Raw genomic sequence first — 11695 nt, 5'->3', positions numbered from 1 at the left:
CATTCTCTTCATTAATATTCTCCTCATTTGTGTTATTTCTGATGAGGTTTTAATATGTGTCAGGGCTCGATACCTTTCAAACACTGTTTCATGCAACAAATAAATCAGAGGATCAGGATTTTAATTAGCAATATTAATTAAGATCTAATAAAGCACATCAGAACCTGGAATTGAGGAGATCCTGATGCCCAAGTGATAATAGGAAAATCTCCCACGTTCATTTTAGTGCTCCTGCTATTTCTTTTAAATAGAAAATCTGTGAATCTAACTACCCATAATGCCCCCCACTCTCCTGTCTGAAAAGTGGTCGCACACCAAGGGTTCCACATATTCCTGCACGTCTTATATTGAGCTCCACAAGTGTTGTTCAGACTGTAGGGTGGCTCCCCCTGGTGGATACACAGGAACTGCTGGGGTGGTAGATACAGAAATGCATATTTCTTAAAATAAAGCAATAAATACACAATTTTAATCACGTATTATCATCTTTAATTTATCAAACATCGAATTTGAATTGCATTCAGAAAGTGGAACTTATTATGTATTCATAAAAGGGAGAATAAGGGGGGGGAATGCATAAAGATATATATATATATATATATAAAGATAAAGATATAGTAAAGATAAAAATGACATTGTGTTATTTAGTTTATTAATCAAAACAAAGTTACATTAGATTACATTAGTGTTTTAGCAAACTCACACATTCACACATCACTACAAGGTTTAGTCAGTGATGGAATGTACATGCTTTATTTTTCTCTTAACACATAAAAAGAAATTGAATCCAAATTCCTGATAGACACTGAAGATTTTTTATGATCAACTTGTAAACAAATCTACTGCAGTTAAGGTCAGTAAGGAAAGTGTTAGTGTTAAAGCTTGATGATGAATTTGTACCCAGTACAACAAGATTATTCCTTCCAAGTTACAATGGGAGTTTAAAGGAAAGCCTGAACGCCATGATAACGTGGAGTGTTATAAAATAGATCCTAATATACAGTATAATGATAAAGAATAAAGAGATTTGAGATTTTGATAATGTTCTGAACAAGAAATATTTTTACATTGGCTGGGTAGCGCTGTCGCCTCATAGCAAGAAGGTCCTGGGTTCGACCCCTAGGTGAAGCAATCCGGGTCCTTTCTGTGTGGAGTTTGCATGTTCTCCCCGTGACTGTGTGGGTTTCCTCCGGGAGCTCCGGTTTCCTCCCACAGTCCAAAGACGTGCAAGTGAGGTGAACCGGAGATACAAAATTGTCCATGACTGTGTTGGATATAACCTTGTGAAATGATGGATCATGGGTAACCAGTAACTACCGTTCCTGTCATGAATGTAACCACAGTGTAAAACATGACGTTAAAATCCTAATAAATAAATAAATCAATAATAGTCCAACCAAAGTTTGTTGGCACTGAAAAAGTTTTACTTACATAACCAGTAAAAGGCAACAAATAGTTTATTGTACAACTTTAGTCAATTTTATAAAACAAAAGATTGAAAATATCTAAATAGCCGACAGGTCAAATGACATAAAACCACACAGTGTCATTAGTCAACATGTCTGAAAATACATAGATAGAGTTCATCATAAAATGTATTAATTTAAAAGAAAAACAATTTTAAAATTATTATAAAATATACAAACCCAGCAAATAACTGCACCAGCTGAGCGGTTCTACAAATGTAGCACTATATAGTTGGGGCCAGTGATAGCTCAGTGGTTAAGGTACTGGACTAGTAAACAGAAGGTTGCCGGTTCAAGCCACACCACCACCAAGTTGCCACTGTTGGGTCCCTGAGCAAGGCCCTTAACCCTCAATTGCTCATCATGTTCCGCTCATTGTGTAAGTCGCTTTGGATAAAAGCGTCTGCTAAATGCTGAAAATGTAAATGTTAATGTAAAATGTCTCAGCTAATCGACTCTAGTGAAGACCAAGAATCACAATATTGCTTTAATAGACTATTTTTTATTCTTAAAATCCCAGCGTTTGTGTGTGAGGGTGGAGGGTGTGGTGTGAGGTGTGGTCTGGGGTTATGGGAGGGGTGGTCACTCCCAGTATAGCTAAAAAAAAAACTAGCTTATTACTGATTTGCATGTTGTGAAAGTATTGTTACCAATATTTCTAACTCCAAAAAAATTGGGACAGTATAAAAAATGCAAACGCAGTGTTTCTTACATTTACATCGACTCTTATTTCATCTTATATAAACCCAAAATATTTTATGTTTCGTCTGGTCAACTTCATTTCAATACACACACACACAACACCCAACTCCCAACTCCTTTGTCCATCTTCACTGCAACCTTCACCCACCACAGTTTGATGCTTTACACCTCCACTTTCAACACCCAGCACCCAAGCCTGCTCTCTATCGTTCACCAGAGATCAAGTGAGGAGGGAACTGAGGAAAATGAAGGTGAGGAAGGCTGCAGGCCCTGATGGCATCCACCCCGGGCTTCTGAGACACTGTGCAGACCAGCTGTGTGGGATAGTCCAGGTCATCTTTAACCTAAGCCTGAAACAAGACTGCACATCCCATTGAGTTAAATGGATATAGACCAGTGGCACTGACCTCTCATCTGATGAAGGACATGGAGCGACTTGTTCTGGACTATCTCCGCCCACTGGTTAAACCAGTGATGAATCTGTTACAGTTTGCCTACCAGCCAGGCATTGGGGTGGATGATCCAATCATCTACCTTCTTCGAAGATCCCTCTCTCATGTCGACAGGGCAGGAAGCACTGTGAGGATCATGTTCTTTGACCTATCTAGTGCATTCAACACCATCAGGCCCACTATACTGAGGAACAAGATGGAGAGTGCTGCGGTGGATCATCAACTCACCACATGGACAATGGACTATTTAACAAACAGACCACAGTATGTGCAGCTTAAGGACTGCGTTTCGGACACAATCCTCTGCAGCACTGGTGCTCCACAAGGGACAGTCCTGGCCCCATTCCTCTTCACCCTCTACACCTCGGACTTCACCTACAATACAACAACCTGTCACCTTCAGAGGATCTCCGATGACTCGGCTGTTGTTGGCTACATCCTGGATGGAGAAGACAGCGAGTATAGGGAACTCACAAAGAACTTTGTAGACTGGTGTGGACAGAATTACCTCGAGATCAACACCAGCAAGACAAAAAAGCTGCTGGTGGACTTTTGTAGGTCTAAACCACATCCACTGAAACCGGTGAGCATCCAGGGACGGAATATGGAGATCGTTAACTCCTATCTTAACTCCGGTCTTTTGGAATACAGGGGGCCCTTCTCAGCTCTTTTTATGACTCGGTGGTGGCATCAGCCATTTTCTATGGTGTTATCTGCTGGGGCAGCATCATGACAGCAGCAGACAGGAAGAAACTGGACAAACTGATCAGAAAGGCGAGTTCTGTCCTGGGCTGCACCCTGGACTTAGTGGAAGCAGTGGGGGAGAGAAGGATGATGGCCAAGCTTTCATCTTTAATGGAGAACACCGATCCCCCACTGCATGAGACTGTGGCAGCACTGGGCAGCTCCTTCAGCGACAGATACCGCAGCTCCTTTCTACCTTCTGCTGTCAGGCTATACAACCAGCACCGCCCCAAACGCAGATAATCATTTCTATCACAATAATTCACATGGTTTTTAATATTCTCTGAAGTGCAATAACTTCTTAAAATATGTGCAATACCTGCTGTACCGACTGTACTATCTGCAATACATTTTAATACCTGTGCAATATTTGGTTAACTTTCTTAAAAATACTGTTTATATTTACATATTCTTACTTTTCTACTTTTTAATATATGTGTACATATGTGTACACACTTTGTATTTTTTATTTTTATATCCTTGAAAGCTGCTGTAACACTGCAAATTTGCCCCGTGGGATAATAAAAGGCTATTTTATCTTATCTTACATGCATTTTACTCCCCGTGTTTGCGTGGGTTTCCTCCGGGAGCTCCGGTTTCCTCCCACAGTCCAAAGACGTGCAAGTGAGGTGAATTGGAGATACAAAATTGTCCATGACTGTGTTCGATATAACCTTGTGAACTGATGAACCTTGTGTGATGAGTAACTACCATTTCTGTCATGAATGTCATTTAACATGACGTTAAAATCCTAATAAAACAAACTAAAACATGAATTTTAAGCCTACAACACATTCTTAAAAAAGTGTGAACAGGGCTAGTAATAAGGTAAAAATAAAAACTAAATAATTACATGATTTAATAGCTGATTATAATCATGAATGGGCACAAATCATGTTCAGATGGAAGGAAGAAAATAGGTGGATTGTTAAGGTGGTTTTCAGGCTTAAAAGAACAATCTTTATATTTTTTTAAAATAACCGAATCCGTTTGTACTAACAGCATTTACTTTTACTTCTACTTTTAATATTTAAGTACATTTAATATCAGAAAATCACTTTTAATATTTAAGTACATTAAATATCAGATACTTTTAGACCTTTACTCAAGTAATCTTCTAACAGGTGACTTTTACTTCTATCAGAGTAAATTTAAAAGATACTTTTACTCAAGTATGGACTTCAGGTACTGTATACACCAATTGTTTCACTTGTGTACTGGACATGTAAGGAATTTATGTGTGTGTAAAGGAATAGGGTTCATATTTACAACACACACACACACACACACACACACACACACACACACACGCAGTCTGTAAAAAATCCACAACACGAAGTCGATGCATTTTTAACATTTTATTAAAACATTTTCTTTAATGCCTCAATCATAACCAGGTTTTAATGAAGGGATCAGGGTCACTGCAGGTCACTGGAGTTTCTACACCAAACTGGTCCTACTGTGTCTACAGTCTACAGTGTGGTTACAGTTTTATCAATGTGACCAAACCCCCGCCACCCACTATGGGGACCAGTACTGTTTATACACTCGATTTCTACTAAACTAAATGAAGTATTTATTTATTTCAGGTCAGTGGGATATCTCCACCACCCCTGTTGATCTGCCGAGGGCGACAGTGGCAGAGAAAAACTCTCCTAAAATTACAGGAAGGAACTTTGAGAGGAACCAGACTCGACAGGAACCTCCATCCCCCTCAGGTGACCTGGAGAAGCATTTAAATGAATTAAAATGAAACAATATTTATAGTCTTTTATTCTGCACACAAACTGATGATTGTTGTTACTTTATGTTTTTAAGAATGTAGGTCCCGGGTCAGTGTGACCACTCCACCACCCCGCCACTATGGCGACCGATATTTATCTATTATTTTATATTTATGTTTTGTTTAGTTTAGTTTTTTTGGCCAGAGCAAAGTGACCACTCCACCACTATGTACTCTGGGGGCCAATATTTTATTTTTCTGTACACAATTGTGGTAAAATGGATGTTTTTAATAATTTAGGTCCCGGGTCAGTGTGACCACTCCACCACCCCGCCACTATGGCGACCAAATTTTATCTTTGCTCACAACATTTTAATTATTTTTGTTCTCTGTGGCCAATAGCAGAGTGACCACTCCACTACTTTGTGCTCTGAGGTCCAATATTTAATTTTTTTTGCACACAATTGTTGCACATGAATGTTTCCCCGAGCACTTTTGCACAGTGTTGTGACCACTTCATCACTTTTGTGCAGAATTGTTGCCAATTTTTTAGCTCCACGTTTCCCAACATGTGGAGCAACATTTCTTTTAATTTAAAGCTTCTTGGTGAACCATCTTATCTTCCACCACTTTTTATTTTTCCTCTCATTCTGAGCCTCCTTCTTTTTCTCTGCTTTCTTACACTCCTTCTCTATTTCCTTCCACTCTTTCTCCTCCTGCTTCTTTCTTTCTTTCATTTCTGTCTCACTCATGTTCCTTAGCTGTTTTTGTTTCAGCTCCTGGAGCATCTTCTGCTTCAGAGCAGCCTGGTTCACCATCATGGAGACATGCAGCTCTTCATTAGTTTGAAGCTGCAGCTCTAGATAGGATCTCTCCATCTCCCTGTTTAGCTCCAGGTTCTTTTTCTTCTCTGACCATTTCTTCTCTTTTTTATGGATTAGATTGAGGAACCACGACTTCTTCTTATTTCCTCCCTCAGTCTCCTTCTTTTTGGGTGTCGGCTCTGTCGCCCGCTGCTCTGCTCTCCTCTTTGACTTGTTCTCCAGTCGCCCCGATTCTAACCTGCTTTGTAGCTCCGTTTCTGTCTGGCTTTGCTTTTCTTTACGCAGTTGTGCTGCAGCTTGGAGATCATTGACCTGTTTAAGCAGCTCTTGGTTTTTCTTCTCTGCCTTTATTTTTTCACCCACCATCCGAGTCCAGACTGGTCCCAGCTTCTTTGTAATTTTCATCTGGGACTCTGGTTTTGGGTCTGGACTGTGACAGGCGGTGAGCTTCTCAATCTTTGATCTTAATGATTTGATTAGCAGGAACTGATCACGCTGCTTCTTCTCTTCCTCTTTTTCAGCTTCTTTAATAGCTGGGTCCATCCTCTTTCTCAGGGTTTTTCTCATAGCCTTGTCCCTCTTCCTCTCAATGCCCATCAGCTCTTCTAATTCCTCTTTTTCAGTTTCAAGCTCTTGGATCTTTCTTACCAAATCCTTATTCTCTTTCCTCATCATTTTTATCATTCTGTTCTTGTTCTGCTGCTTCAGAGGCCCACAAGTCATGTGCTCTCCCCAGTTTATTTTGGTCTCATCTATGATGTCCAGTGTGCACTGACCCTGCCCTATGTCCTTATTATACACCTGCATTGTGTTTTCCATATCCTCAATATCTTCTCATTATTTCCATCATATCTCTCTCTGGAAGCCCACAAGTCGTGCTCTCTCCCCAGTTCATCTTATTCTTATTGATGATTTCAGGTTTCCACTGACCCTTCATATCGCTCTCTTTTTGCAGCTGCTTTTGACCCCAGTAGTCCGAGTGCTCTACCCTATCAATCTTGGTCTCATCGATGATGTCCAGTGTGCCTTGACTCTGTCCTGTGTTTTCATCAGACTCTTGTATCTGGCTTTCCAAATCCTCAATCTCTATCATTATCATTTCCATCACATCTCTGTCTTTTTGCATTTGCTTCAGAGGCCCAAGAGTCGTGCGCTCTACCCTATCAATCTTGGTCTCATTAATCATTTCTAGTCTGCACTGACCCTCTCCTATGACTTTATTAAACTCTTGTATCTTGTTTTTCATATCCTCAATTTTTTCTGTCATCATTTCCATCATATATTTCTCTAGAAGCCCACAAGTCGTGCTCTCTCCCCAGTTAATCTTGGACTCATCGATGATGTCCAGTGTGCACTGACCCTGTCCTATGTCTTTATTAAACTCTTGTATTCTGCTTTCCATGTCCTCAATTTCTTTTGTCATGTTTTTCATGTCGTCTCCCCTGTCAGTCTCGATGATGTCCAGCTTGCACTGACCCTGTCCTCTATCTTCACCAGTCTCCTGCATCTGGCTTTCCAATTCCTCGATCTCAATAACAATCATGTCCATCACATCTCTCTCTTTTCTCAGCTGCTTTTGAGCCCAGTAGTTCAGGTGCTGTCCCCAGTCAGGCTCCATGATTTCCAGTGCGCTCGTACCCGGTCCTGTTGGTCCCGTCACCTGTATTAGCTGCAGTAGAAGCGCTGAGTAGAATCTCACACCGAGCTCTGACCTGCTGAAGTGAAGCGCCTGTATTTATACTCTCTCTCCAGTGACGTCACAATACCAACCGGTCCGCATCGTGACGTCATTTGGTTATAAGACGTCACTCGCGTTACCCAGGTATTGCAGACTGGCCCCACGTCGTCTCGAATCCAGCAACCGATGGACAGCATAAACAGGTGTCCCATCAACAATCACCGGAGGTGGAGGAGTCTCACCAGACATGGTCTCGTTCAGTGGACCTGTGACAACCGGTTTCAGGAGAGATACATGAAAAGAATTTGACATACGAGAATGCCCAGGTAAATCCCATTTATATGTGACATCATTAATACGTTTTAAAATTTTATATGGACCAATGTATTTGGGTGATAATTTTTTACTCCCCTCTGAGATCCTGAAGTCTCGTGTTGACAGCCACACCCGGTCTCCTGGTTGATAGGTGGGAGTATTTCCTCGATGGCGATCTGCTTGATTCTTTTGCCGTTGCAATACGGTTTCTATGCGTTGATGCGTCTGCTCCCATACCTCCTCACTACGCCTCATCCAGTCATCCACAGCGGGTACATCCGATGTAGTTCCACATCAAGGCATTACAGGAGGTTGATACTCTAGAAAACACTGAAAAGGAGTCATCCCTGTGGTAGAACTAGTTAGAGAGTTCTGAGCAATCTCAGTCCATGGAAGAAAACGGGCCCAGTCTCTCGGATTCTCAAAACAATACAGTCTCAGAAATGTACCCAGTTCTTGATTCATCCTTTCACACTGTCCATTGGACTCGGGATGATAACCTGAAGTCAGACTAATCGAAACACCTAATTGTTCAAAGAAGGCCGACCAAACTTGGGACGTGAATTGGGACCCTCTATCTGACAGAATGTCCTCAGGAAAACATAATTGAACAAGGCTTCGGCAGTCTGAAAAGCAGTGGATAAGGATGGAAAAGGTAAAAACCTCACCCCTCGTGAAAATCTGTCAATGATTGTGAGAATAGTAGTATATGACTGAGAAGGTGGGAGGTCAGTAATAAGGTCAATAGCTAAATGAGACCACGGACGTGCTGGAAACGGTAATGGTACCAATTTCCCAACGGGCAGTGTTTTAGGCGTCGTAGATTGCGAACAGACAGAACAAGATGATACGAACCTATGTACTGTATATCACTAAACATATTCTCCCACCAGTATCTATTAGCTAGAAGTTGTTGGGTACGAGTCTCACCAGGGTGACCAGATGAGATAGATGAATGGGCCCAGACAATAAGTCGATCACGATACGGACTAGGAACATACAGCTGATTAGGTGGGCATTGAGCAGGTATTTCAATCTCTTTTAACATTCCTTCAATTTCATCGTCGATTTCCCAACGAATAGAAGACACTACCACACCAGGTCGGAGTATAGTTTCAGATGAAGAGCTATGAGATGTTTCATCAACATACATTCGAGAACCTGGTGTGTATGAAACTGAAAGCGAGAAAAAAATAAGGACCAACGAGCTTGGCGAGGATCTAGTCGTTTTGCTGATTGCAAGTATTCCAAATTGTTATGATCTGTAAGGACTAAAAATGGATGATTAGCTCCCTCTAGCCAATGTCTCCATTCTTCGAATGCTAATTTCATGGCCAGAAGTTTCTCCATCTCCGATCCCATAATTTTGTTCTGTGGGTGTAAGTTCATGTGAATAAAATGCTATGGGATGTAATTTCGGGGGATTACCTTGCCTTTGTGAGAGAACTGCATCCACCTCTACTAGAAAAGGTTGACTAGGATTGGGATGTGCGAGTATAGGAGCTGAGGTGAAAGCCTGTTTGAGGCTCAGGAAAGCCTGTTCGGCTTCACAATACCATACGAGATTTTTAGTAGCGCCCGTAAGATTTTTAGTAGCGCCCGTAAGAAGTGTCCGGGGAGCTGCCAAGCTACTAAAATTAGGGATAAAACGACAGTAGAAACTGGCAAATTCTAAGAACTTCATACCTTCGATCACTTGGGCAAGTTGTTTTTGTTGTTCTCCCTGCTGTTGTGCCATACACTGCAAAAAATCACCTTCAGAAAACAAGAAAAATAAAAACAAATCAAGACAGAAGGTGCTTAAATCAAGTAAAATTATCTGCCAGTATAGTGAGAAAAATTATCTTAGCAAGATTTCTTAAAACAAGGAAAAAGATCTTGTGCTATAAATTATCTTATAATCTTAAAATTAGTAGGAAATTACTTGATTTAAGGCATTATGGCTAGATTTGAGTAAAACTCATTTGCTCTAATGTCATATTAATAATCCAAAAACTAGCATAATCAGCTAAACTAGCATATTAATCTTGTTTTAAGCATTTTCATAAAACCTTATTTGGTAAAAAAAATTCTTGAAATTAGAATTCTTGGACATATTTTTAGCTAAAATGGCTTAAAAATGTTCTTAAATTAACACTGTAAAGTTTAAATTAAGATCAACTCCAGAAAATAGTTCTCAAAATAAGAAATGAACAATTTAAAAACCCTCACATTGTTATAATTAACACTAAAAAAAATTATCTATAAAAACAGCAAAAGAAATATTGAAATGAGATGTAAATGCTTATATTAAGCAAAAAGAAAATCTGCCAATGGGGTACGCAAATGTTACTTAGTAAGACTTCTTAAAAATAAGCAATAATACATATAGGTTTTGGCACCACACTAAATGCCTTAAAACCGTCAGAAAATATGAAAATTAAAGCATTTTAATCATGACATAAGCATTAAAAATTCAGTTTCCATGCACAAAAGTCAGATATAGAGACTCGATACTATAATTAGTAATAATTATTAGTAATAATTTACTAATAAAGCAGTATTTAATCCAGAAATTATTTTAAATCACTTTTATTTCATCAAGTTTTTATTGCAAACATAATGCAAATTTCTAACTTTAATGAGAATGTATTGTAGCATCAAGCTAACAGTTTCGTCTGTTTGTGTTTTTTAACACGCTCTTAAACAAAGTTTCTAACAAACATTTAAGTAACATATTCCTCCAAAACGCATCTAATAAACCCATAATCTAAAATTAATCTCCTAAATGAAACTTCGTTGTTTTTTCCTCTTACAGAGAGAAGCACTCATGTTTACTCTGTGAGGCTTCGTCCCAAATCACGCCCCCTTCCCTATGTAGTGCACTTCGTAGGACATGACATGTTAGCGCTTCCACCCCAAACAGTGAAGTAGTGCACTATATAGGGAACAGGGAGTGATTTGAGACACTACATACGGACCTACTGTAAAGAGCAGATCTGTTACCTAATAAATTGCATTATCCAAGCATTCAGTGTTACCGCTCGCAATTTTAATTTAAATGTATCTTCTATGGTCCGACTACACTTGGTTATCAAACCTGAAAACAATTAAGAAAAATAAATGCTGACTTTAAAGTTAAGCTAGCTAGCTAAGTTAATCAGGTAAATTCTAACTTAAATGAACCTAGACAAGATTCTGAACAAGCACAATACTGGCCCACAAAACTCAACATTCAAACAGAAAATAGAAGTTATTAGCTCACCTGTAAGTGCTGCGGTGGAAATATCATCCAGGGTTTCTCCATTTCAGTAGTTTGTGGTCAGCACTTAGCAGCAGAAAAAGAAATGTCGGTTAGAAGAAAGTTCCGGCGGGAACTGAGGAGGAATCATCTCATGTTGTACAAGGGAGCAATTCATTTCATTAGGCAGCACGGTTTTGGTTAGCTGCTTGAATTGATCAAATGTGTTGCTTAGCTCTAAAACACTTAATACAATTAAACAAAAACAGCTCAACAATACCGGTGACTGTTATAGACAGCTGTTATAGCTGTTATAGGAATGCTCAAAAAACTGCGTGAGCAAATAGTCCAACAGTTTAAGAATAACATTTCTCAACGTGCAATTGCAAGGAATTTAGGGATTTCATCATCTACAGTCCATAATATCATCAAAATATTCAGAGAATCTGGATAAATCTGTGCGAGTAAGCGGCAAGGCCGAAAACCAACATTGAATGCCCGTGACCTTCGATCCCTCAGGCGGCACTGCATTAAAAACCGACATCGTTCTGTAATGGATATTACCACATGG

The 11695-nt window shown here is 39.8% G+C and overlaps 1 protein-coding gene across 1 annotated transcript; it reads right to left on the bottom strand.

Annotated features, from left to right (window-relative positions):
• Nucleotides 1-4709: 4709 nt before the first annotated feature.
• On the bottom strand, nt 4710-11357 carry LOC134309117 (uncharacterized). The gene is made up of 3 exons (XM_062990740.1): nt 11149-11357; nt 9591-9659; nt 4710-8234 (listed from the first exon to the last, which is right to left on the bottom strand). The coding sequence occupies exon 3, from the start codon at nt 6728-6730 to the stop codon at nt 5681-5683; it is 1050 nt and encodes a 349-aa protein (XP_062846810.1). The 5' UTR covers nt 6731-8234; nt 9591-9659; nt 11149-11357; the 3' UTR covers nt 4710-5680.
• Between the last annotated feature and the right edge of the window lie 338 nt (nt 11358-11695).

This window comes from Trichomycterus rosablanca, unplaced genomic scaffold (genome assembly GCF_030014385.1).
Source record: "Trichomycterus rosablanca isolate fTriRos1 unplaced genomic scaffold, fTriRos1.hap1 scaffold_99, whole genome shotgun sequence".
NCBI classification, from domain to species: Eukaryota; Metazoa; Chordata; class Actinopteri; order Siluriformes; family Trichomycteridae; genus Trichomycterus; species Trichomycterus rosablanca.
Note: the sequence above shows the minus strand (reverse complement) of the source record. Positions and strands in the feature narration are given on the sequence as shown.

What these genes read in the sequence shown, in the direction of transcription:
- LOC134309117 (XM_062990740.1), bottom strand. Translation starts at nt 6,730, where the DNA reads ATGGAAAACACAATGCAGGTGTATAATAAGGACATAGGGCAGGGTCAG.